The sequence below is a fragment of the Heptranchias perlo genome, chromosome 2, assembly GCF_035084215.1.
Source record: "Heptranchias perlo isolate sHepPer1 chromosome 2, sHepPer1.hap1, whole genome shotgun sequence".
NCBI classification, from domain to species: Eukaryota; Metazoa; Chordata; class Chondrichthyes; order Hexanchiformes; family Hexanchidae; genus Heptranchias; species Heptranchias perlo.
The window spans coordinates 123833978-123861463 of record NC_090326.1 but is presented as its reverse complement, the minus strand read 5'-3'; the positions used below and the strand labels follow the sequence as shown (position 1 = coordinate 123861463).

At 42.0% G+C, this 27486-nt stretch overlaps 2 protein-coding genes across 2 annotated transcripts in view; both read left to right on the top strand.

Annotated features, from left to right (window-relative positions):
* LOC137342935 (STEAP1 protein-like) lies at nucleotides 1–26750 on the top strand. Its single transcript, XM_068007064.1, has 5 exons — nucleotides 1–214; nucleotides 509–620; nucleotides 8976–9467; nucleotides 22683–22847; nucleotides 23474–26750. Exons 2-5 carry the CDS (start codon nucleotides 528–530, stop codon nucleotides 23783–23785), a joined length of 1062 nt encoding a protein of 353 aa, XP_067863165.1. The 5' UTR covers nucleotides 1–214; nucleotides 509–527; the 3' UTR covers nucleotides 23786–26750.
* steap2 (STEAP family member 2, metalloreductase) overlaps nucleotides 9383–27486 on the top strand; it is an 85772-nt gene continuing 67668 nt past the window's right edge. The window contains exon 1 of the mRNA XM_068007061.1: nucleotides 9383–9467. The gene's annotated coding sequence lies outside the window, so the exon portion shown is untranslated. The remainder of the gene's footprint in view (nucleotides 9468–27486) is intronic.

The window sequence follows — 27486 nt, the reverse complement described above, 5'->3', positions numbered from 1 at the left end:
GGGTTCTGTTTAAGTGCCTAGCACCTGGGTTACTTTCCCTGGTCTTAGTGCCTCGTTGGTTAGGGTTGACAACAGTTTAGGAAGTGTGGGGCAGCGGCAACAGCTGCTTCCCAGCGAGGTGGCGGTCATTGAGCGCTCCCTGTTCTATTGTGCTAACTTTCGCCGCACACAGACTCTGGTTCGCTCTTGGAAGTTACTACGTGCTACGGGCAGCGTAGGTTTACATTGGTTTAAATTGGTTTAAATAGCCGCAGATGGAATGGGGCTAGTCGGGGCTAGTGCCATGAGTGGGAAACCAGGCGCGGATGGTGGAGTTGCTGTTGCTCCTGGCGACACTCCAATTTCATTGGATATCAGAGTGTTTAAAAGTGTTCGAATTTGACTTGTTTTAATGATATATTTGTGCTGGTGTTTCTCCTTTTTGGCCAAGGTCATGTCCATAAGAAGTTTATTCTAGGTTTGAATTTGTGCTAGAATCAGTGTACATGTTTGTTGTTGTTTGTTCCAGGTACTAACAGTGACTCCTAATGGATGTTGAGACTGCCTGCCCCACTCGTAATAATGGAGATGAAATGTATGCAATGGAATTGTCTACAAGTGGAAGAAATAACATGAAAATGGTAAAATAGTATATAGATGTCTTTTTAAAGAAGCACTGTTTACTGAAAGTTTGGCATATACTCTTGTGCGATGACATGGTTTGAATATGTCATTATGAGAAATACTGACGAGCATTTATCCTCCCTCGTGGCAAGGATCATCATTCCCTAAAACAATATAAAGAAAACTATTGTAACCTTGTGTTTAAAATCACGAAGTCATCTAATAACGTAGTGTACGTGATTTTTTTTTTGTACTTATGTAATTTGAACAGTTCTAATACCTTGTTTATAGTGGCAAAAAGAGTTTGCATTTTAAACTGACCATCAAAATTTGCAGCCTGGTCAATGATGTTCCCGCTGATGTAGAACGCTCATGACCCATGTGGTTATGCGTTGAGTCCTGCAGATTCTTCTGTACCGCAATTTAACAGGTTACCCCACTTCTGGTGTGATCATGTTTCAGTGAGAAATTACACTGTAGATAAATGATTTTTAAGAACAAAAGTTTTGATTATGTTTAAGGTATATTTTCTTTTAATTACAAGTAACAGAAGGATAATATAAGATTGATAGAAAGGGAACTGGTGAAATGATCCAGCAATGAGAACACATTTTTCTTGTTTTGCTGCAGTTTAGTATATCAGTAGGAATTAATTTTCAGTTGTTAAGCTAGGATGATGACTGTAATTCACAATTTTTAAATGAGCTACAAGAGCCATGAGATCTTATGAGTCCAGATTCCAGGTGTTTGTAGTTTTTGAGCTCACAAATCTTATGATCTGCACAGGCCACCACTTCAGACTAATCCAAGATAAGTAAAATAAGGGGCATAGGCAAAAACTGCTGAAGCATCAACTTTGAGCAGATATCTGGAAAAACTTCAAGGATAGAGTGATCAACATTTGGAATAGGCTTTTCAGTGAAGGAGAAAGCAAGAATCTTGGATTCATTTAGGTTCCAGTTTAACTATGTTGGAGTGGTGGGGTGGGGAAAAGACTAAGTTTTTTTTTCCTTGGGAGGATGAACTGAGATGGGTCTCCCTCATCTGTATTAATGTAGATACATGACACTTTTTTAAAAACCATGTATTCAAATGCTCCCTGTTAAGAGTTCCTATAAGCCCAGAAGTTGTGTATTTTCATTACAAACATCCATGCAGTGATTAGTCCTCATGGAGTGTACACACTAGCCAGCATTATGTTTTGTGATGGCTTTAAAATGGATGTGCACTAACATTTATTTTAAACCTTTCTTTAGCTTGGGTTTATTGTTCGCTCAACATAAATTAGGCCAACTTGATAACTACTTTTTCTTTTAAGAACTGTAGTTATCTACATGTTTTAAAGTAGTGTGGCGCACAGACTGTTACAAATTATATTGATGTTTTTATTTGCATTTTTACTGTTGTGATGGGATTATCTGGAGAGAAAGCTGGCAACTGGCAAAGCATTTTTGTACCTAAACTCCAGGATAAGCTCTTCCCAGAACTGCAGTTTTATAATTGAATAAGAAGCTGTCACTCTTTCTCAAGAATCAAAGAGTCATTAGGCACAAATTTCAAACCACCAACAAAAGAAGCAATACATCAAAATTTTAAAAAATCAAGAGGTAAAGGAAAATATTTTGAGTAAATTGCCAACTGTTTGTGGAAAAATTGCCGCAGATTGAAGCAAAAGTGCAGTTGGTCAAAGTAATTACTTAAAAAATATATATTTAATTCTTTGGTGCCAAAGTAGGAAGGTTAAATGCCCCCTTCAACTTAACAACCTTATTTCATAGAATTACAGATTCAGAAGGAGGCCATTCAGCCCATTGTGCCTGTACCTGCTCTTTTTGAAAGTGCTATCCAATTAGTCCCACTCCCCTGCTCTTTCCCCATAGCCATGCAAATGTTTTCCTTTTCAAGGATATATCCAATTGCCTTTTGAAAATTACCATTGAATCTGCTTCCACTACCCTTTCTCAGTGCATTCCAGATCATCATAACTTGCTGCATAAAAATATTTTTCATCATTCATCCCCCTCCCACCTTGCCCTGCCCCCTGGTTCTTTTGCCAATTATCTTAAATCTGTTACTGATCCACCTGCCAATGGAAACAGTTTCTCCCGATCTACTCTATCAAAACCCTTCATAATTTTGAACACCTATTGAATCATTCCTTAACCTATTCTGCTCTAAGGAGAACAATCTCAGCTTCTCTAGTCTCTCCACATAACTGAAGTCCCTCATCCCTGGTATCATTCTAATAAATCTCCTCTACACCCTCTCTAAGGCCCTGACATCCTTCCTAAAGTGTGGTGCCCAGAATTTGATACAATATTCTAGCTGAGGCCTAACCAGTGATTTATAAAAGTTTAGCATAACTTCCTTGCTTTTGTAATCTATGCCTCTATTAATGAAGCCAAGGATTCCATATGCTTTTTTAACAGCTTTATCAACTTGTCCTACTACCTTATTTGATGAATTGGATTGACTGGCTTTTTTTTTTGTTCCTACTTTTTCATATTGGAGAATGGCATGGCTGCATGCACTCTTCTCACTCCACTCTTTATCCATTATGGAAGGATAAAGGCAATTCCATTTCCTTTTTGGGGGAAAGAAAGTTCTGAAAACTCCACTGCTCTCGTGACTGCAGAATTATAACAATCTTTAGCTTTTGTTTGGACCATATGTAGAATACTACACCGACATTGATGCACCAGAAAATGTACATGGAACAACTAAGATTCCAACCTCTTAAGGGGTAAAATAATGAAAGAGGACCCAAACCCTTTATCCCGCCTGACCTGGCCTCAGCTGTCTGTGGTAACAAACAGTTATTTGTGCTTTTATATCACATTACTTTATACCTCATGATCTTCAGCCCAGCTTGCCCTCTCTCTAGTATTGTAACTGCTTGACATTACAAAAACTTCAAAATTGCAAAAAGATATTGGTAAGTCCTGACTTACTAATTATCTGTAAGTGATAATTAAAAGACCAGTTAGCGAACAAGGCTTTCTCCATTGCTGACTTATGATCTTTATGTAAAATCATGAGAGAGATTGAGTTATTTTATATTATGAACATGATTTGCAACTTATCAGAATTTTTTTTTAAAATCATTTGGACAGAAGTACTCTACAAACAGATCTGGGCCCATTTGGTAACTTATCCTGTGACCACCATTTGCTAATTATCCTGTTTTTTCCAGAAGTGTATAACTGTTCTAATCAGTAACTTAACTTGTTTGGTTATAATCTGAAAGGAGGAAAGAGAAAAAAATATGCATACTCGGTTGCCAGTGTCTTAATCTAGATTGTTCACTCCAGCTATAAATAATGTCAAGTTGTATGTAATTGTCTAACTCCTCTGATCAACTGAAAGCAGTTGATATATTTGAGTACAACTTTTCTAGAATTCAAACAATCTTTTGTTGTTACCTTGTAAGTTGTGCCAAACACAAAGCTTGGCTGTATGACAGGGCACATAGAAACAGGCTTTGAGAATAATTTGCTACCTTTAGACTGGCAACCCCTCAACCCTACAAAGATCCTGATGCTTTCTGGCTCAAACCAAGCAAATCATATCAGTGCTGTACAGTAACAAATCCAAATTATTTCTCCAGGTTTGCACAAACTATGGTTTTAATGAAAGATTGGTAGAAATGACTTGATCAACTGTCATAGTGTGTTGGAGCACCACTGCATTAAGTACCATAGAGTGGTGAAACTCTTGATTCTAATAATTTCTACCCCCACACACAGTTGAGTTCCTGATCTTGACTGCCATTGTGAGGAGGTGCGATGTAAAGGCCAAGCACTTCCCCAGAAGGATGGGAAATCAAAGGGAAACTTATAGGCCTTTTTTAGTAGCTAGTTTCAAATGGTTACTTGCTTGAGGACTTCATTGCGACGTGAGGAAATCATGGAGGTGAGTCAAAAACTTGCCAAGACTTGCCTACCATAGGTTGTCTGCAATGTTGAGCTGTCAGTCCTCTACAATGCGGTGACTGGAGCAGCTTCACCTGAGAATTGCTTAAGCCTGAACTTTTCACATTTATCCAAAGAACACTTGAGCTGCACCTTGGTATTTTTTAGCAATACAAAAGAGCAGCAATGAAGGCTTATGACAACTTGTATTTATATAATGCCTTTAGTTAAACGTTCACAGGAGCGTAATCCGATAAAATTTGTCACTGAGTCACATGAGGAGATATTGGTACTGGTGACCATAAAGCTTGGTCAAAGAGGTAGGTTTTAAGGACTGTCTTAAAGGAGGAGGGAATTCTAGAGCTTGAGGCCAAGACAGCTGAGGGTAAGGCCGCCAATGGTGGGGGTGAAGAAAATTGGGGATGCCGAAGAGGCCAGAATTAGAGGAACGCAGTGTTCTCAAAGGCTTGTGTGACTAGGGAACCAAGGGTCTAGTGAGAGGGAGGAACTGAAGGAAATCCGTATTAGTAAGAAAATAGTGCTAGGGAAATTAATGGGGCTAAAGGCTGACAAATCCCCAGGGCCTGATAATCTACACCCCAGAGTACTAAAGGAAGTGGCCCTGGGGATAGTGGATGCATTGGTGGCCAACTTCCAAAATTCTATAGACTCTGGAACAGTTCCTACAGATTGGAGGCTGGCAAATGTAACCCCAGTATTTTAAAAAAGGAGGGAGAGAAAAAACGGAATTACAGACCAGTTAGCCTAATATCAGTAGTGGGGAAAATGTTCGAGTCTATTATAACGGATGTGATAACAGAACACTTGGAAGGCATTAATGGGATTGGACAAAGTCAGCATGGGTTTATGAAAGGGAAATCATGCTTAACAAATCGACTGGAGTTTTTTGAGGATGTAACTAGTAGAATAGATATGGAAGAACCAGTGGATGTGGTTTACTTGGATTTTTAGAAGGCTTTTGATACGATCCCACACAAGAGGTTAGTGTGCAAAATTAAAGCACATGGGATTGGGGGGAATATACCGGCATGGATTGAGAATTGGTTGACAGGCAGGAAACAGAGAGTAGGAATAAACGGGTCTTTTTCCAGGTGGTAGGCAGTGACTAGTGAGGTACCGCAGGGATCATTGCTGGGGCCCCAGCTATTCACAATATATATCAATGATTTGGCTGAGGGAACTGAATGTAACATTTCCAAGTTTGCAGACGACACAAAGCTGGGGTGGAATGTGAGCTGTGAGGAGGACGCAAAGAGGCTCCAATGTGATTTAGACAAGTTGGGTGAGTGGGCAAGAACATGGCAGATGCAGTATAACGTGGATAAATGTGAGGTTATCCACTTTGGTCGTAAAAACAGAAAGACATTATTATCTGAATGGTGATAGATTGGGAAAAGGGGAGGTGCAACGAGACCTGGGTGTCCTTGTACACCAGTCGCTGAAAGCGAGCATTCAGGTGCAGCAAGCAGTTAGGAAGGCGAATGGTATGTTGGCGTTCATTGCAAGAGGATTTGAGTACAGGAACAGGGATATCTTACTGCAGTTGTACAGGGCCTTGGTGAGACCACATCTGGAGTATTGTGTGGCATTTTGGTCTCCTTATCTGAGGAAGGATGTCCTTGCCATGGAGGGAGTGCAACAAAGGTTTACCAGACTAATTCCTGGGATGGCTGGACTGATGAATGAGGAGAGATTGGGTCGACTAGGCCTATATTCACTAGAGTTTAGAAGAATGAGAGGTGATCTCAACGAAACATATAAAATTCTAACAGGACTAGATGCAAGGGGGATGTTCCCGATGGATGGGGAATCCATAACCAGGGGTCACAGTCTCAGGATACGGGGTATGCCATTTAGAACCGAGATGAGGAGAAATTTCTTCACTCAGAGGGTGGTGAACCTGTGGAATTCTCTACCACAGAAGGCAGTGGAGGCCAAGTCATTAGATGTATTCAAGAAGGAGATAGATATATTTCTTAATGCTAAAGGGGTCAAGGGCTATAGGGAAAAAGCGGGAACAGGGTACTGAGTTGGACGATCAGCCATGATCATTTGGAATGGCGGAATAGGCCCAAAGGGCCGAATGGCCTACTCTTGCTCCTATTTTCTATGATTGTAGAGGAGGTTACAGAGATAGGGAAGGGTGAGGCCGTGGAGGGATTTGAACACAAGGATGAGAATTTTAAATTTGATGCGTTGCTGGACTGGGAGCCAATGTAGGTCGGCGAGCGCAGGGGTGAACGGGACTTGGTGCACGTTAGAATACAGTAGAGTTTTGGATGAGCTGAAGTTTATGGAGGGTGGAAGATGGGAGGCCGCCCAACAGAGCATTGAAATAATTGAGCCTGGAGGTAAGAAAAGCATAGATGAGCGTTTCAGCAGCAGATGGGCTGAGGCAGGTGTGGAGACAGGCAATGTTACATAGCACTTTTTATATTTGAGGCTTTCCCAGCCACTGCTCGTCTCAACAGAAGTTTAAATGCAAAATTAACTACCGTTTGTTAGAATTAGATTGTTAGTTTCCTTTAAGCGATGGGAATACCAAGACTTGCCTGTTTTGAAATAAATAGGTGGAAGCAAGTTTGGAGTGCTAAATACAGGGGGTAGAGCAGAAGTATAATTTTAAAATTGGGAAACGACTTAATTTTAAGACACTTTCTAAGTATTAATTATTTGCTGCATACATTACCATCTAACATGACAAAAGATGAAATTAGAAGCAAATGCTTAAAAGAATTTGGGGGAATACTGGCATCATGATGAGCTTGGAATTAGTCATGGAGCATAACAGATGAGGCTGAATTGCACAAATAGTAAGGCTAAAAATTCTGATGGAGAATACAACAACAACTACTACTACTACTTGCATTTGTATAGCACCCTTTTAAAGTAGAAAAAAAAAGTCCCACGGTGTTATAAGGAAAAAGTGGACACTGAGTCAAACCGAGATATTGGGAAAGGTAACCAAAAGCTTGGTGAAAAGGGGGGTTATAAAGGAGGTGGAGAAGTTTAGGGAGGGAATTAGGTGGCTGAAGGCAAGGCCATCAGTAGTGGGAAAGGTGGGGGTATGTGCAAGAGGCTAGAGTTGGGAACAGAAAGTTCAGTGGGGGGAGTGGTGGTTGTGGGGCTGAAGGATTTAGAGAGAGTCTTATTCAGCCTATGAAGGGATTTAAACCTAAGAATGCGAATTTTAAATTTGACGTGTGGGGGGACCAGGAGCCAATGTAGTTCACTGTGTTTATTGATTGGAATTTATTTAAGGAATATCTACACTAATACATTATCCATGAGTCTGGCAATGAAAGTTTCTAATTCTTGAGTAGAAGATGATGGGGCTAAGAATATGCATTGGTGTTTCAAAATCTTCATGGGTCACTGGTTCCAATCATCTTCTAACCATGGGATGTCACCTGTAAAATGCAACAGATCTGCTTGAATAATGTGTTTTCACTCCACTATCTTCAAGGCCAGTGAGGAATTTCAGGGATTTATTTTCTCTTTGAAACTGTTAACTGGTTATTTACTTCCCAGAAGACTAAATTTGAGAGAATTCGTGATTATATAAACTTTACATTATCCATTGGAAGGAGCAACCCTCAGTGGGTTGTACAGGCTTTTCTCATTCCAATGCTTAAAGAAACATCACAAGATACAATTTTTTTTTAAGAACCCAGAATTTTATAAAAGGCCACTGCAGCTGCGTTTTGAGGACGGATGGGACGAAATGTTTATCGTGAGGCTTCAATTGGTACTTGGATGTGAAGTTGGCCTGGACCTGGGGAATTGGCAACTCGCTCAGAGATTCCCAATGTAGTGTCCAAGTGTGAATCCCTGGGAAGCAAGAAAAGCCGATCTAAGCATTTTCCTTGGCTTGGCTGCAGCACCTCATTAAAACAACCTGATGCTACATCAGAACTTCCTTTTAAGTGAATTGGGTATTTGTAATGCTGCTAAGAGTGATTTAGAGAGGGGGGGGCATAAGTTGTATCAAAAAAAACTTTGAATACTTGGCTTACTTTATCCATGCTATTTAATACTTTTTGTATGCTGAACTGAGGTTTCTTTTCAAACCTTCATCAGTTATAGTAAAATTCATATAATGTCCTTAAATATTCTAAAGTAATTTACACTTAACAACTATGAGCATAAATTGACTCTTTTGATTGGCTGCTTCTCTTTCTCCGCCCCTCCCCCCCCCCCACTCCAATTCCACTTGTAGGTTGCATTAGTTAGAAGAAAATCTGTGATATTTGGAATGAGCAGTTCTACTTGCAATAAAGACTGGTTATTTTAAAGATGGGTAGCTATGAAGGCTGTGTGTACAACTTGTCCAGTTATTCAAGTTCAGTATTTGTAGAACGCAGTAAAGGAATATTCTACCTGTTTGAAAACCATGTACTCCCATTCGTTCACTGACTCTAACTCTAATTTGTGTTGCAGGATTCCAGGATGTCAACAGGAAATTTGACATCACCTAATCATCTTCCTTTTGACGACTTTGAATATCCCTCACAACTAGATAGACAACTGGTGCTTTTTCCGCTCTGGCAATTGCCTATCAAGCTAGCTGGGGGACTGTCCATTGTTGTTTTCGTATACACTTTTCTCAGGGATATCATTCACCCCTATATGACTGAAAACAAAAATGTATTTTATAAAATTCCCATTTTGGTCATGAACAAAGTCCTGCCAGTGGTTGCCATCATACTTTTGGCTTTAGTGTATTTACCAGGGATTTTGGCAGCCGTTTTCCAGCTCCATTTTGGTACCAAATACAGACGTTTTCCTCAGTGGCTTGCTGGCTGGATGTTGGTACGGAAACAACTAGGACTCCTCAGTTTCTTTTATGCTGTGCTGCATGCATTCTTCAGTCTGTGCTATCCTATGAGAAGATCATACAGATACAAATTACTCAACTGGGCATATCAACAGGTAAGAATAAGTGAGACCGTTAGCATATTTGTTTTTCTTATATGATGTTTCTTTGCGAATTATCACAAGGCTGGCATGTACTGCACCAACATAATTTTTTACCAAACATCCTTAAGGCTCGTATGAATGAATTTGTCAGTTTGTGCCTACTTATGGGCATTTTTGCATTATAAACTTAAACCTATTAGAGATCACGACTTTTCAGTCGTTTCACACAGCAATGTTAGTCAGTAATGGACTTTATTCAAATTAAGATGGGGTGGATTTTAACCCAGGTCCCAGATGTGAAAGAACAGTATTCGGCCTTGCTGTCTTTCTTCGTTCTTCCAGAATCGTATGTCTTAATTCTATAGTAAGAAACATCTTGGTCATCAATAGACTGGTTGCTTTCCACTTCATATGTTTGTTGGTAGGTTAATATTAGATCAGATCACCCAAAAGCCTGATGATATTTCTCATTGTTTAGTAAAACACTCAATCATATGAATTGGCTGTGAGTGGGTCTAGTCCTGGATTAAAATTGAGAGATTTGTGTACTTATAGCATTGGTTAACTAAATCCATGTTTATATTTTGTTTTGTGTGATTTTAATCTCTAATTTTATAGATCTCTCAGATACTTTGGTATGAATTGATTGAGATTTTGGAGTTCAGTTACTTTCTCTTTGCTGGCTCCTATTCATCTACATGCTACCCCTTGATGACATCATCCACAAGCACATGGTCTGCTTACATGCATGCCGATGACACCCAATTGTACAATATTTGTCACCATCATTGACCCAGAGCTGTTACTGTACTATCTGACTGCCTGCCTTGACATCAAGTCCTGGGAACTATTGCCAGCTTCTGGTTCTGACTCCATCAGCTTCCCTGTCTGACCCATAGATGAAATTTATACTCTGCATCTGATTTATTGCCAAGACTATCTCCTTTTTGCTGCTGGAATATTCCTCTGTTCGCACCCTAGCACCGCTGAAACCCTCTTCAGAGCATTCATCACCTCAAGGAATGATTTCTCAAATGCTATCTTGGCAGTCTTTCCACCTCCAACTTTCACAAAATTCAGTTGATCATTCCCTTCCACATGCCCACTACTTCAGCCTCATCAGATCCAGTTAATTAACTTCAACATCCTCATTGTTTTTAAATGCATCCATGGCATCGTCCCAACCTATTTTGGAAATCTTTTCCACCCTCGCGTCTAAACTCGCATTCTATTTCACTGATTTTTATTATTATTGCCGCTTCCCTCCTCTGGTTCCATGGTCAGTGGCCACTGATTCAGATATAAGGGTCCTGCTTTTTTTTAATTCATTCATGGGATGTAGCCTTCACTGGCGAGGCTGGCATTTATTGCCCATCCCCAATTGCCCTTGAGAAGGTGGTGGTGAGCCATCTTCTTGAACCGCTGCAGTCAGTGTAGTGAAGGTTCTCCCACAGTGCTGTTAGGTAGGGAGTCCCAGGATTTTGACCCAGCCACGATGAAGGATAGGCGATATATTTCCAAATCGGGATGGTGTGTGACTTGGAGGGTAACGTGCAGGCGGTGTTGTTCCCATGTGCCTGCTGCTCTTGTCCTTCTAAGTGGTAGAGGTTGTGGATTTGGGAGGTGCTGTCGAAGAAACCTTGGCGCGTTGCTGCAGTGCAGCCTGTAGATGGTACATACTGCAGCCACTGTGCGCCGGTGGTGAAGGGAGTGAATGTTTAGGGTGGTGGATGGCATGCCAATCAAGCGGGCTGCTTTGTCCTGGATGGTGTCAAGCTTCTTGAGTGTTGTTGGCAAGTGCAGAATATTCCATCACGCTCCTGACTTGTGCCTTGTAGATGATGGAAAGGCTTTGGGGAGTCAGGAGGGTGAGTCACTTGCTGTAGAATACCCAGCCTCTGACCTGCTCTTGTAGCCACAGTATTTGTGGCTGGTCCAGTTAAGTTTCTGGTCAATGGTGACCCCCAGGATGTTGGTAGGGGATTTGGCAATGGTAATGCCGTTGAATGTTGACAAATGTAAGGAATCTTACAACACCAGGTTATAGTCCAACTGTTTTATTTAAAAATCACAAGCTTTCGGAGGCTTTCTCCTTCGTCAGGTGAGCGAGCTGCCGAAGGAGAAAGCCTCCGAAAGCTTGTGATTTTTAAATAAAACAGTTGGACTATAACCTGGTGTTGTAAGATTCCTTACATTTGTCAACCCCAGTCCATCACCGGCATCTCCACGTCGTTGAATGTTGAGGGGAAGTGGTTAGATTCTCTCTTGTTGAAGATGGTCATTGCCTGGCACTTGTCTGGCGTGAATGTTACTTGCCACTTATCAGCCCAAGCCTGAATGTTGTCCAGGTCATGCTACATGCAGGCATGGACTGCTTCGTTATCTGAGGGATTGGGAATGGAACTGAACACTGTGCAATCATCAGCGAACATCCCCATTTCTGACCTTATGATGGAGGGAAGGTCATTGATGAAACAGCTGATTGGGTCTAGGACACGGCCCTGAAGAACTCCTGGGGCTGAGATGATTGGCCTCCAACAACCACTACCATCTTCCTTTGTGCTAGGTATGACTCCAGCCACTGGAGAGTTTTCCCCCTGATTCCCATTGACCATTTTGCCTTGCTCTCACTCTTGTGTATGCTTCTTCAATCTGTCCTCCACCAAGTTCTTTTGCTTCTTGCTTAGCATTCACCTCCTTTCCTGTGTAAAGTGCTTAGAGGTCTCGCTTTATGTGAGCAGCATCATATAAATCAAAAGCCAAATACTGCAGATGCTGGAGATCTGAAATAAACACACAAAAATGCTGGAGAAGCTCAGCATGTCGGGCAGCTTCTGTGGAGAAAGAAAGAGTTAACGTTTCAGGTCGAAGACCTTTTATCAGAACTGGAAGATGTTAAAGTTTTTGAGCAAGTACAGAGCCAGGGAAAGGAGCGGGGGAGGAAAGAACAAAAGGTTTCTGGAAGGGTGAAGGAGTGATTAAATGACAAAAGGGATGATGGTGCAAGGCAAGGAGGGTGGTAATAGGACAAGTAAAGAAACCAAAGATATGTCAGATATAGCTGTAAATAGCAACAGCAGAACCATTACCAGCACTTGCTGTCCGGAAAAATGGGAGCAGTGGTTATGAACTGTAGTTGTTGAAATCAATGAGTCCGGAAGGTTGTAAAGTGCCTAAACGAGAGATGAGGTGCTGCTCCTCGAGCTTACGTTGAGCTTCATTGGAACAGTGTAAGAGGCAGAGGTCAGAGTGGTGGGATGGGGAATTAAAATGGTAAACGACTGGCAGGTCAGGGTCATACTTACGGACAGATCGGAGGTGTTCAGCAAAGTGATCATCTAATCTGCGATTGGTCTCCCCAATACATTGTGTGCAGCGGATGCAGTATACTGAAGTGAAAAAAAGTACAAGTAAACCGCAGAAAAAAAGAGTTAACGTTTCAGGTTCAAGACCTCTCGTCAGAACTGGAAGATGCCGGTCACTTGCCATTTTAATTCCCCATCCCACTCTCACTCTGACCTCTGTCCTCGGCCTCTTACACTGTTCCAATGAAACTCAACATAAGCTCGGGGAACAGCACCTCGTCTTTTGTTTAGGCACTTTACAAACTTCCGGACTCAACATTGATTTCAATAACTTCAGATCATAACCACTGCTCCCATTTTCTCGCACAGTAGGTGCTGGTAACAGTTCTGCTGTTGCAGAAGAGATCTAGGAGTACAGATTCATAGCTCCTTGAAAGTGGAGTCACAGGTGGATAGGGTGGTGAAGAAGGCATTCGGCATGCTTGGTTTCATTGGTCAGAACATTGAATGCAGGAGTTGGGATGTCTTGTTGAAGTTGTACAGGGCATTGGTGAGGCCACACTTGGAGTACTGTGTACAGTTCTGGTCACCCTATTATAGAAAGGATATTATTAAACTAGAAAGAGTGCAGAAAAGATTTACTAGGATGCTACCGGGACTTGATGGTTTGACTTACAGGGAGAGGTTAGACAGACTGGGACTTTTTTCCCTGGAGAGTAGGAGGTTAAGGGGTGATCTTATAGAAGTCTATAAAATAATGAGGGGCATAGATAAGGTCGATAGTCAAAATCTTTTCCCAAAGGTAGGGGAGTCTATAACGAGGGGGCATAGATTTAAGGTGAGAGGGGAGAGATACAAAAGGGTCCAGAGGGGCAATTTTTTCACTCAAAGGGTGGTGAGTGTCTGGAACGAGCTGCCAGAGGCAGTAGTAGAGGCGGGTACAATTTTGTCTTTTAAAAAGCATTTGGACAGTTACATGGGTAAGATGGGTATAGAGGGATATGGGCCAAGTGCAGGCAATTGGGACTAGCTTAGTGGTATAAACTGGGTGACATGGACATGTTGGGCCGAAGGGCCTGTTTCCATGTTGTAACTTCTATGATTCTATGATTCTATTTACAGCTACTCCAGACATCTTTTGTTTCTTAACCTGTCCCATTACCACCTTCCTTGCATGGTCTCAACCCTTTTGTCATTTAATCACTTGTACCCTCTACCCTATCGCAGACCTTCCCTTTTGTTCTTTCCTCCCCTTCCCCCCCACCCCCTGTGCCTGGCTCTGTATTTGCTTAAAAACTTTAACTCTTTAAAACAACTTCCGGTTCTGATGAAAGGTCTTCGACCTGAAACGTTAACTGTTTCTTTCTCCACAGATGCTGCCCGAATTGCTGAGCTTCTCCAGCATTATATAAATAGTTGCTGTTATCCACCTCATGGGGTTGATTTTAGGATGGCCGAGCGGGTGCGTTGGCGGGGGCTCGTAAAATCGGGGAATCCCGGAGCCCGGCTCCAACCCGCCCACTTCCGGGTTCCCCAGTGACTTGTTCAGGTGCGCGCGCAGCTCCCGCATGCAGGACTCCGGCGGGATGACAATTTAAATACTTGCTTACCTAGTTGAGGTACTTGACAGACCTCATTGACAGGAGATTTTGGCAGGGGTGCAATTTTGAAGGATCCTCAGCGTGTTTCCCGTGCTGTGGGAAATACTCCCTGTTGGAGCAGATGTGTTTCAGTTAGCAGCCAGTGGGAGATGCAAAGGATTTTTTGACAGTTGGGGGGAATACCTCATTTATTGCAGCAGGGCACTCTTGTCAGTTCAGATAAAGTTTTGGCTGCAACACCTTTGTCTTTCCACTCAAAATTATTAATTTATATCCAAAACTCTGCTGTGCAAACACACTTACCTACTTTGCGGACCCCCTCAAACTCACACCGTCAGGATGGGGGGGGCGCCATGGCTGCATTCATCACTTCATCCGAGGACGAGCAACATCACCAGTCTCTCCAGGCACGCCTTCCACCTCCACCATGTGGAGCTCCACAACACAGTGCTGCGCTACAGGCACCTGCACAAAATAGTCGTGCAACTACACATACACCCACTGTAGGGTGACCCAATGAGTGGCATCAAGTATGGGTGTTCACGAAGAACCTCATGAAAGGGACTTATTGCACAAGACAGTCAAGAATGGCCAAGACGTGGCAGTAGTGGTGACAATATAATATTTATTGTGAGTTGAACCAAAATCAAATCTAAATTAAAGAAAACATGACAAACCATCAAACACCCTTGTGCATTCCCTTTGTGCTCACGAAACCTTTGCCTTAAGCTTCCTACTACTCATACGTGATGCATCCCCTGTGGCTGCAGCAGAGGTAGTGGCAGGTTGGGTGAGGGTGACCGTGAAAGAGATACATCAGAGGGCGACAGAGCCATGACATTGTATGAGGATTGGGTTGAGTGGTAGTGGTGGGATGAGTACTGGGGAGGTGAGTAAGTGCAGGTAAGTTGAGGATGAGGTTTGAATGGGTGCGAGGAGTGATGTGATAGAGTAGTGTTGGCAGTGCAGAATGAGTTGTGGGGTGGGGGCGGTGATGTGGAAGACGGAGTGTAGGAGAATGAGTAAGTGTACTCACTTTGGCTGATTGAAGCGCTTCCTGCACTGTATCCAGGTGGAGGAGATGTTGCTGCTGCTGGTGACCTCCTCTGCCACCTCGAGCCAGGCCTTCTTGGTAGCAGAGGCAGGCCACTTCCTCCCATCCGCCAGGTAGAAGATCTCTCCTCCTCCTCACCCCATCCAGTAAGACCTGGAGTGAGGCATCATTAAACCTGGGAGCAGCCTTTCCCCTGGGCTGCTCCATGCTGTAATTTTGGCTGTTTGCTGCAGGAGCAGCATTGGAGGACTGCCCCTTTAAACAGGGCTCTTCCAGCTGACTGCCTGTGATGCGGGTGCGCAGTCCGCCTGCTGTGCAGGTTTCCAACGGGAAATCCGGAAGCCAAGGTAAGTAGCTTCAATTTACTCGCGATCGGGTGGGGAACAGACTGATTTCACTGGGCCAGTTACCCATGCGCCCAGTCGACCCCCCCCCCCCCCCTCCACCGCTGCCAACCCGCCTCCCTGGTAATATCAGGGCCAATGTATCGAGGAATTTTCAGATGTCATCTATTGTAGATCATTTGCAGCTGTGATGCTAAAAGACTGCTCTTGAGATCAGAGTTCAGTTCCATTCTTAACATGTTTACCCAGACTCATCCAGATTATCTGTGGGAGTGAACTCTTCAGTCATCTGATGAGCACACTTGCTGGCAAGCCATCCAAGGAGCAATGTTGACCATGTCCATGGAGACATTATAGGCTGCTTATCTTGCCTTCTAAACCAAGAGGATCACGTAAAAGAAAATAACTTGCGTTTATATGGCACCTTTCATGACCTCAGGATGTTCCAAAGCACTTCACAACCAATGAAGTTTTTTTTGAAGTGCAATTACTATTGTAATGTATGTAAGGAATCTTACAACACCAGGTTATAGTCCAACAAATTTATTTTAAAATCACAAGCTTTCGGAGATTATCTCCTTCGTCAGATGAATGAATGAAAAGGTTCTCCAATCGCATATCTTATACTATGTTGGGACAGCATCACACCAATCAAAAGGTGTCGTTGTTATTCAAACAGGCCAGTCACGGAGAACAGCACGTCCCAGTACACTAGATATACATTGTGTCTATTACACAGGCAGGCAGAAAGAAACTCAAAATGGCAGAGAGATAGAGAATTTTAAAAAACATATAATTTTTTTCCCCTTTTTTGCTGGTGGGGTTACGTGTAGCGTGACATGAACCCAAGATCCCCATTGAGGCCGTCCTCATGGGTGCGGAACTTGGCTATCAACTTCTGCTCGACGATTTTGCGTTGTCGTGTGTCTCGAAGGCCGCCTTGGAGAACGCTTACCCGAAGATCGGTGGCTGAATGTCCTTGACTGCTAAAGTGTTCCCCGACTGGGAGGGAACCCTCCTGTTTGGCGATTGTTGCGCGGTGTCCGTTCATCTGTTGTCGCAGCGTCTGCATGGTCTCGCCAATGTACCGTGCTCCGGGGCATCCTTTCCTGCAACGTATGAGGTAAACAACGTTGGCCGAGTCACAGGAGTATGAACCATGTACCTGGTGGGTGGTGTCCTCTCGTGTGATGGTGGTATCCGTGTCGATGATCTGGCATGTCTTGCAGAGGTTGCCGTGGCAGGGTTGTGTGGTGTCGTGGACGCTGTTCTCCTGAAAACTGGGTAACAGACATACTAGATGCCCCGGAGCATGGTACATTGGCGAGACCATGCAGACGCTGCGACAACGGATGAACGGACACCGCGCAACAATCGCCAAACAGGAGGGTTCCCTCCCAGTCGGGGAACACTTTAGCAGTCAAGGACATTCAGCCACCGATCTTCGGGTAAGCGTTCTCCAAGGCGGCCTTCGAGACACACAACAACGCAAAATCGTCGAGCAGAAGTTGATAGCCAAGTTCCGCACCCATGAGGACGGCCTCAACCGGGATCTTGGGTTCATGTCACGCTACACGTAACCCCACCAGCAAAAAAGGGGGAAAAAATTATGTTTTTTAAAATTCTCTCTCTCTCTCTGCCATTTTGAGTTTCTTTCTGCCTGCCTGTGTAATAGACACAATGTATATCTAGTGTACTGGGACGTGCTGTTCTCCGTGACTGGCCTGTTTGAATAACAACGACACCTTTTGATTGGTGTGATGCTGTCCCAACATAGTATAAGATATGCGATTTGAGAACCTTTTCATTCATTCATCTGACGAAGGAGATAATCTCCGAAAGCTTGTGATTTAAAAATAAATTTGTTGGACTATAACCTGGTGTTGTAAGATTCCTTACATTTGTCCACCCCAGTCCATCACCGGCATCTCCACATTATTGTAATGTAGGGAAAGATGGCAGCTAATTTGAGTACAGCAATGAGATAAATGACTTTGCAATTTGTTTTAGTGGGGTTGGTTGAGGGATAAATATTGGCCAGGACACCAGGAGAACTCCTCTGTTCTTCAAATGGTGCCATTGGATCTTTTATGTCCACTTGAGAGGACAGACTGGGCTTTGGTTCAATGTCTCATCCAAAAGACAACACCCTGACAGTGCAGTGCTCACTCAGTATTGCACCGAAGTATCAGCTTAGATTATGTGCTGAAGCTCTGGAGTCGGGGTTTGAACTCATGACCTTCTGACAATGAGGTGAGAGTGCTACCACTGAGCCAAGGCTGCTTAAGTTCCCAAATAAACCATTGTTTAGGAGTCAATTTTGGAAGGGTGATTGCACTGTAAATTCATATCTACTGTAAGATGTAAAATGGGCCTTTTTGTATCTTACTTCAGGGACACTTATTTATTGTACTACCTCTGGCAGCAGTAATGGTATAAACTAGATTGTAGGTGCTGGCAGTAGTCACAGAAACTGCTGTCAAGTACTGCCAAGGAGCAATGGAAAAGGAAATAATGAGAAAGGAAAAGGTGGAGAGATGGAAGCAATGAAGGAGCCAGGCATTCACTTAACACACTGGACCTTTTCATCAAACTGATCTTTTCACTTTTGATTATAATTTAAATTCTCAAGCTCTGAATTGCATAATATGTTCTTTTTCAAATAGTATTGTCAAAATTTCAACAGTGCTGTGAATATTTGCCTAGTGTAGGATTCACATTAAATCCCACACAATACATTAATGCCTCAATGCTGTGAATACTTGCTAAGTTAGTCATTTTGGTTTATCTTTTCCTGCCTCTGAACCTGGATGTTGATTCATCGATGCTCCAAGCTGACTGAGTGCTCTCTACAAGTCAACTTCACCCCACCACTGGACCTCAGAGTTTTAACTTTTGACTCTCTCTCATATTGTCTCCTCCCTACCCTCTGTTTTCAAGCAGGAGATGTCTCTGCCATGCCTATGTAACCCACCCCCTCGAACTTTGTCAGCAGATCTTCGCCCCTGTCCCCATTTCCCTGCAGAATGTCTGTTCACTTGCGAATAAGGCCCTTGGTATTCACTACTTTATTTCAGACATTTGCATTGACATCCTGGCGTTGACTGAAACTTGGCTCACTGGTGGTGACACCTTGCCCCTTTCTGAAGCCTCTCTGCCTGACTATATTTTCCATCCAGTCCCATCCTAATCGCCACTGTGGTGGTTTGGCCCTTATCTCATAGGAACGGGAGTAGGCCATTCAGCCCCTTGAGCCTGTTTCACCAAGTAACACCTTGATTTCTCCCCCATCCCAACTGCATCCCCTCTGGCACCTTTATCTTGTTCCGCCCCTCTAATCTGTCCTTTAAAATCCTCATTCTCTATTGCCCTCGCAAGCCCCCTCAGCCTCTGTACTCCTCATCCTTGCTGATTTTCAGTCTCCATCTCAAATCACATTGAGCCCACCTCTGATTTCACTGACCTCCCTAAGCCTCTCCCTCCATATAAACTCTCCTTCCCATATTCATGGTCACCCCCTTGACCTTGCCATCTCACGTGGCTTCTCTACTCGTATATGGTCTCGATCACAGACAAGGTAATCTCTAACCACTCCCTTCTGTGTGTACTCCTGGGGGGGAAAAAACTTATCCCTCCCCCTCCCCACCAGTCACACACTGTTGCTGCTTCAAGCTGCCAACCACATAGCCTTTGGCCTTCCATTTGCCATGATATTTCTGCAGCTGTCGATCTGCTCAGTCACTCCCTCTCATCCACCCTTGATGCCCTTGTCCCCAGTAAAACTATTACACCCTCCCATCCTGGTTGTTCCCCCAGTATGGCCCCATCTTAGCTCCCTCGATACAGACTTGAGCATATCTGACGCGCAACAGGTTTAGCCATCCATCACCAGATCTGGCTGCACAACATCAAGCACGATTGGGCCTCACTCTTCTCTGCCAAAACTGCCCACTAGTCCAGGATTATCCTGGAGAGCAGAGATATTCTCTGGCTGCTTTTTTTCCACTACCAACTGACTCCTTAAACCCACTTCCTGCTCTCTGGACCCTATTCCCACTAAACTGCTGATCACCCAACTTCCCTTCCTGGCCTCCACGCCATCTGACATTTTAAATGGTTCCCTCTACTTGTACAGCCCCCTTCCCTTTCAAGAACTGCCATCACGCCCCCCTCAAAAAAAAAAATCCACCTTCAATCGTTCTGTCCTTGCAAACTATCACTGCATCTCCAACTTCCCTGTACTGATCTTGTGGGTTATCAAATATTTCGGACATACTTGAGTTTGCTTACAATTTATTATTGCTAAAATAAACATGTAGCAGCTGCTATATCATCAAATGAATCATTAACAAACTGTTACATCTGCTGTATCCTGAAAATTCCTTGTGTACACTACCTCACCATAATTTGTTGTTTAACTTCAGGTTAATTTGTACCAGTCCCTTATCTTTTTTTAGTAAAAGTGTTTCAGCTGGGAGAATTTGCTCACACAGCTTTGCAATCTACCCAGATATTATTCGTTCATTTTCTGTGAAGGATTGAGCCAGTAAGCCAAATGACCTTTTAGCATCCCATTCTTTTGTTCTTGACTAATTGGAATTTTGTTTAGAACACTGAATTGAAAACTGAATACTATATAAATTCAAGCCCTTGCCTCCTTTTTTTTAAAAAAAATACATTTTTAAATAAATAAATTGTTAGCAGGTGACCTGCTTATTCTACTATGTGCTCTTGACCTGATTAGTAGGATGATTGGTATTTACTCTACATAGGAGGGGAGCCTGGCCTTGTTTCCACTCTACCTTCTGTTGATGCTGAGGTTGGAAACATGTCATGGAGAAAAATTATAATCACAAATGTAATCACTTGTTGGTACGGAGCATTAGTGCTCTCCTGTGTTACACATATGAGACCCAATTTTGGTGTCTCTAGGAGCCCCATTTTTCATCTGGAATGGGGTGCAAGCAAGATCAAAATAACAAAAATAAGCTTAACAACGATTTCCTGCCTATTGCCATTTCTGAGTGGGCTTCAGTTCAGACAGCTAGCTACCTGCCAGAAGCAGGCAGCAGCCTCATAATTAAAAGCAAATCTGGGTTCTGTGACGTTGTTCGGACCCTGATGCTATTTTTCTGCAGTTAAGTGCTGGAATCACTCACTACACAGTGGGAAACTATGAGAACCAGTGTCCCTTAAAGGGATTGCTGGAAGCAGCTCTGGGGAAAATTTGGCCCTTTATTAGGGCGGCAGGATGAGCATAATTGCCCTTCCCTGCGTCTTGCTGCTAATCCTTCTTCCCTTTAATTTGTTGCATGCCCTTGCTCTATGGATGGCCCGCTGGATTTCCTGCCCACCCCCAGCCAATGACAAGCTAACTATTGGCACTTGGAATTCACTGGAAAGGTTGATCACTACTGAGACTTGGCCATTGAAATGGTTTGGACCTCTCACTGCCAATGGCAGGTGTTGCTATTGCTTTGCTCACTGCCTGCTGGATGTACACTGAAGGTGACCCCATGGGGTCCATTTTAAGGTTGCGTATTACATTCCTAGAGTAAGAAACATCCTGCTGGGTCTAGCAGTGTTTTGGTCTTCCATTCAGACAGTTGAGTCCTGAACTTCAGTGCTCCTTGAACTTGTCCCTTGTTTGGCCAACTGTTGACCAGAACACTGGTAGCTGAGTACATCTTCTTGGGAGGGGAAGAGAAGTACACCTGTTAACAGAAAGTGAGTACATACAGCAGGCATGAAACAGTCCACAGCATAAACAATGACTCAACCTATACAGGATAGTACGCTGGATTATAAGTGTTGGTTATTGCTCATAATTATAACCTAAGTTATGCTTAGCTTGAATTTCCTTAACAGAATGTTTAGAGGGATTGGGATTTCTGTTTTGAACTGGAAAATCAGCATCTGGAAAGAGAAAAGATGGGCTAATGTTTTAAGTTTTTAAAAAAATAACCCTTCAGCAATTGTTATTAACAGTCAAATGTTGACCTGCTGATTAAAAGAGTTAGGAAAAAAAAGGAAGTTGAGGGTGGAGAAACATTAAACATAGCTATTTCAGATGCTCACTTTTTCAATGATGAAAAGTTAGGAAAACATCAAGACTGCTCCAGCTTCCTTGGTGCTTCTGAACCATATTTATAACCAATGAATAGTTTCAGTATTTGTAAGGACGTTGTAATGGTCCTTGTTCTGGATATGGCAACTATAGTGTTTTCATACTTGTCGGGTTGTGTTTAGAATCATAAAGGTTACAGCGGAAGGACGCCATTTGGCCCATCGAGTCCGCACCGGCTCTATGCAAGAGTAATCTAGCTAGTCCCACTCCCCCTTTTAAGAGGAAACCTGTTAAAGTTGCTTAGTGACTTTTTGATAAAAGCTTGATACAAGTAACTGCTGCATACTGAGCCAATATAGCAAATTCTCAAATTCTAAAAGGGAAAGCTAGCCACATTAAATCATTTCAATGGGCGGATTCTCAATTTGATAAGTGGTAGAGGACTATGGGGACTGCAAAGTTTGAAGTACAATGCACAAAATTCACATTTTATTTGTTTTTGAACAGCTTTTATGTTTCCCCAACTCCACTGGATGTGATGTGTATTTTATTATTTCAGATTTTAGCATTTGCTATTTTTATTTTCACTCCCGGACGGTTTACACATTTGGCTGCCCTTAGTCATGCGGAATTGGTTCCTGATTCTGTGACTGAGAACTGGCACTATGATCACCGAATTTATGATGCAAGTTGCCCTTTCAAACAAAGCTTGAATTGATTCACTGTGCTACTTTTAAAGTAATTTGCAACCAACATGCATTTTTTGTGTGGAAAGAAAAACTTTCAAGTTACAGTTAACTGACATATTGATGTTTTGGTCTTAATTAATTATTCCAATTGGATATTGGTATAACAGGTGAAACAAAACAAAGAAAATGCCTGGATTGAGGATGATGTCTGGAGAATGGAAATTTATGTTTCTCTAGGAATTTTGGGTCTTGCAGTTCTTGCCATATTGGCTGTGACTTCAGTTCCTTCTGTCAACAATTCATTGAATTGGAGAGAATTCCAGTGTATACAGGTACCTTTTTAACAAATACAAAATGGCTTATGTTGAAGCATCAGTGTGTGGCACCACGGCCATGGGGTGTGGGCGCATTGGTTGGATTGTCCACTATTCTGCTGAGTTTCCAATTATAAGTGTAACTCCAAAGAGGTGGGGGCCCACCTAACCTCCCCTACAGTGTAGAAGATCAGTAGGAAATTTGTTCCAAAGCCACTCGTGAATCTCCACTTGGAGCAGAACTGCTGGATATCCAGGATCAGGTACAATGCAGGACGTGAGGGCAGACATGCTTGTCAATAATGGTTTAGCCTGGTAGTGTGTAATCAAAAGCCATCACATGGACGTTTTTTTTAATATAACCATCCCTATTATAACAGCTAAATTACCAGCATATCATATGATTGTGCACAAATTATATGGCCAATTTCTAAATTGTTTGACCAACTTCATGGGTTTAATGATGCAAACTGATGTAAAAAATGAAAACTAATAATTTTTCCTGCTATCATTCTCCTTGGAGCAGTGTTTATTTTGTATGTAGCATAGTGTGGCATATTGATGGAACTTGCTTTTGATACTTAGTCAAAAGTGTTTTTCTTTAACCAGCATATTAATACTTTTATACCATGTCTGTGTTGCAGTCAAAGATGGGATATTGCGCGTTATTCCTGTGTACTCTGCATGCACTGGTGTATGCCTGGAGAAAGTGGGTGGAGCTCAAGTACTTCGTCTGGTACACACCTCCAACATTTATAATTGCAGTTTTTCTGCCTATTATAGTTTTGATATGCAAAACAATATTTCTGTTCCCATGTCTTGCAAAAAGATTGGGTAAAATTCGCCGAGGATGGGAATGGAAGTCAAAATATAAAATGGACCCCACTCTTAATACTGATGCTGTGGAAAGCGAGGCTAATGCTAAAAGATTAACATGTGCAGTAGAAGATCACTAATGACCACATAGTGCAAATGAGTAGATCTTGTGATTGCATATTGTGATTCATGTACATGTATAGCAAGTGTTTGTCTTTTGTGCACTACGGGATGTTTTTTATTTTGTCTTGTTTCTTTTTTTAAAATGTTTCTTATCTGGTTGTTTAAATATACAAAGCTTGATATTAGTATTGTGATAGAACAGTACTTCGAAAGGAAACTTGTTTCATTTCCCATACTTCAGATGAGGTAACTAGGCATTTGTTAAAATATTTAGTAGTCAGCATGCAAGCTGGTCATTGAAAAGTTGCAGATTTTAACTAATACCATTACCCTCTATTCAAATAGGAATTAATCTTTTTTTACTATTCAATAATGAAGTCTGACATCATATTGTGTTTGATCATAAAAATAATATAATTACTTCCAGTGGACAGACCAGAATTTAAAGACCAGAAAATAAATGACTTAATAGGAATTTTAGTCATTGCACTTATTCTCCCATAACCAGAATTAGCCATTTAGGGGCATTAGGGCAGTTCTGCTCTTTCCATCTATGTGGTTATGTTGAGAAATATTGAAGTGTTTTAAATTTTTCTTGTGTATGCTTTTTTTTAAAAAAGCACTTTTATCTTGAACTTAATGCTGCATATTGCTGTTTTTCTGACATTATCAATCAGTATGTGGGATTAGAATTACCTTTTTGATTTTATACATGTGCAACATTAAACTTTTTCAAAGGGTAATGTCCTGCAACTAGATTTTAAGTGGCTATTGAAGAAGTCTTTTTGTCAAGTAATGGAATTGAATTATTTCTCTTTATTGTGTAGCAGAAGTTGAACTTTGCTTGATGCATGACATTTACCAGTAGTACCCAGCCTTAAATACTGTGTGCCAATATCTATCCTTAGTGGATCTTGCTGATATGGAATCCCAATTTAGTAATAGTTGTTAATATAATGGCACTTTAAACTACTGCTGGAAGAAAGTTCATTCGTACACATGTAATTCTGTGTTCTACTTTTTGTTCAGTGTTTTGCATTTTTTTTGTAATGTTGCTTTATGAAGATCCTTAAATGTTTTCATAGGTTAAGGGTTCAATAGACATTTGTAGGTGGTTAGTGACTGAGCAATGCAAAATGGATTAATTATGTGTAATGCTAATTGCTGTGCCAATGTAGAAAATAATTCTATTAATATGAATTTCTTTAAAATAAGATGCTGCAGTACTGTGAAAACAACTTAAGAACATAAGATAAGAAATATGAGCAGGAGTAGGCCATACGGCCCCTCGAGCCTGCTCCACCATTCAATCAGATCATGGCTGATCTTCGATCTCAACTCCACTTTCCCGCCCGATCCCTATATCCCTTGATTCCCCTCGAGTCCAAAAATCTATCCAACTCAGCCTTGAATATATTCAATGACTTAGCATCCACAGCCCTCTGGTATAGAGAAGTCCAAAGATTCATAACCCTCTGAAGAAATTCCTCCTCATCTCAGTCTTGAATGGCTGACTCCTTATCCTGAGACTATGCTCCCTATTTCTAGACTCTCCAGCCAGGGGAAACAATCTGTCAGCATCTACCCTGTCAAGCCCTCTAAGAATCTTATATGTTTCAATTAGATCACCTCATTCTTCTAAACTCCAGAGAATATAGACCCATTCTACTCAACCTCTCTTCAGAGGACAACCCTCTCATCCCAGGAATTAATCTAGCGAACCTTCATTGCACCACCTCTAAAGCAAGTATATCCTTCCTTAGATAAGGAGAACAAAACTGTACACTCACCAATGCCCTGAAACTGCAGTAAGACTTCCTTACATTTGTACTCCAACCCTCTTGCGGTAAAGGCCCATATGCCATTTGCTTTCCTAATTGCTTGCTGAATCTGCATACTAATTTTTGTGTTTCTTGTACGAGGACACCCAAGGCTCTCTGAACAGCAACATTTAATAGTTTCTGACCATTTAAAAAATATTCTGTTTTTCTATTCTTCCTACCAAAGTGAATAACCTCACATTTCCCCACATTATACTCCATCTGCCACCTTCTTGCCCACTCACTAAACCTGTCTGTATCCCTTTGCAGACTCTTTGTGTCCTCCTCACAGCTTGCTTTCCCACCTAGCTTTGTATCGTCAGCAAACTTGGATACATTACACTCGGTCCCTTCATCTAAGTTATTAATATAGATTGTAAATAGCTGAGGCCCAAGCACCGATCCTTGTGGCACCCCACTAGTTACAGTCTGCCAAACTGAGAAGGACCCGATTATCCATACCCTCTGTTTTCTGTCCTTTAACCAATCCTCTATCCATGCTAATATTACCCCCAACCCCATGAGCCCTTACCTTGTGTAACAACCTTTTATGTGGCACCTTATCGAATGCCTTTAAAAATCCAAATATACTACATCCACTGGTTCCCCTTTATCTACCCTGCTGGTTACATCCTCAAAAGACTCCAATAAATTTGTCAAACACAATTTCCCTTTCATAAAACCATATTATGATGTTCTAAGTCCCCTGTTACCACTTCCTTAATAATGGAGTCCAGCATTTTCCCGACGACTGATGTCAGGCTAACTGGCCTGTAGTTCCCTGTTTTCTCTCTCCCTGCTTTCTTGAATAGCGGAGTAACATTTGCTACCTTCCAATCCACTGGGCCCGTTCCACAATCTAGAGAAATTTGGAAGATTATAACCGATGTATCCACTATCTCTGCAGCCACCGCTTCTTTTAGAACACACTGATGTAGGCCATCAAGTCCAGGGGATTTGTCAACTTTTATTTATATAGTGCCTTTAATGTAGTAAAACTGCACTGCATTTTCAAGAAGTAACGTACTGAAGCTATAAGGATGTAATATTTTACAGATGATCACTTAATCGGTCTTTTGTATTCAGAAGCATTATTCCTAATGCCTGTTATATTAAAAATGTTATACTGTTTGTAATCAATGTAGGACAAATATAATAAAAGATAAACCTTCTAGTTAGATTAATTATAATTATATTTATAAACTTATCACCCCTCAATCTTCTATATTCAAGGGAATAGAAGCCAAGTTTATGCAACTTGTCCTCATAATTAAACCCTCTAAGCCCCGATATCATTCTGGCAAATCTGCACTGCACCCCCTTCAAGGCCAGTATATCCTTTGAGGTGTGGTGCCAAAAACAGAATGCAGTACTCGAAATGGGGTCTGACCAAGGCTCTGCCGAACTGAAGCATAACTTCCCTTTGTATTCCAGTCCTTTTGAGATAAAGGCCAACATTCCATTATACTTTTTGTACCTGTCTACAAGCTTTTAATGATTTGTGGACTTGGACTCCCAAATCTCTTTGCTGCTCTTCAATTCCTAGAATCTCACCATTTAGAAAATTCTCTGATTTATATTTCTTGGGTCTAAACATAGGCGGTTGATGTGTATATGGACTTCCAAAAGGCGTTTGATAAAGTGTAGCATAATAGGCTTGTCATCAAAGTTGAAGTCCATGGAATAAAAGGGGCAGCATGGATACGAAATTGGCTAAGTAACAGGAAACAGAGAGTAGTGGTGAATGGTTGTTTTTCTGACCGGAGGGAGGTATACAGTGGTGTTCCCCAGGGGTCGGTGCTGGGACCATTGCTTTTCTGGATGTATATTAATGACTTGGACTTGGGTGTCAATTTCAAAATTTGCAGATGACGCAAAACTTGGAAGGGTAGTGAACA

Bases quoted from the DNA above. Each gene is read 5' to 3' on its own strand.
- LOC137342935 (XM_068007064.1), top strand. From the start codon at position 528: ATGGATGTTGAGACTGCCTGCCCCACTCGTAATAATGGAGATGAAATG. The intron at 621-8,975 runs GTAAAATAGTAT...TTTGTGTTGCAG, and splicing joins GAAGAAATAACATGAAAATG to GATTCCAGGATGTCAACAGG. The intron at 9,468-22,682 runs GTAAGAATAAGT...TTGGTATAACAG, and splicing joins TCAACTGGGCATATCAACAG to GTGAAACAAAACAAAGAAAA.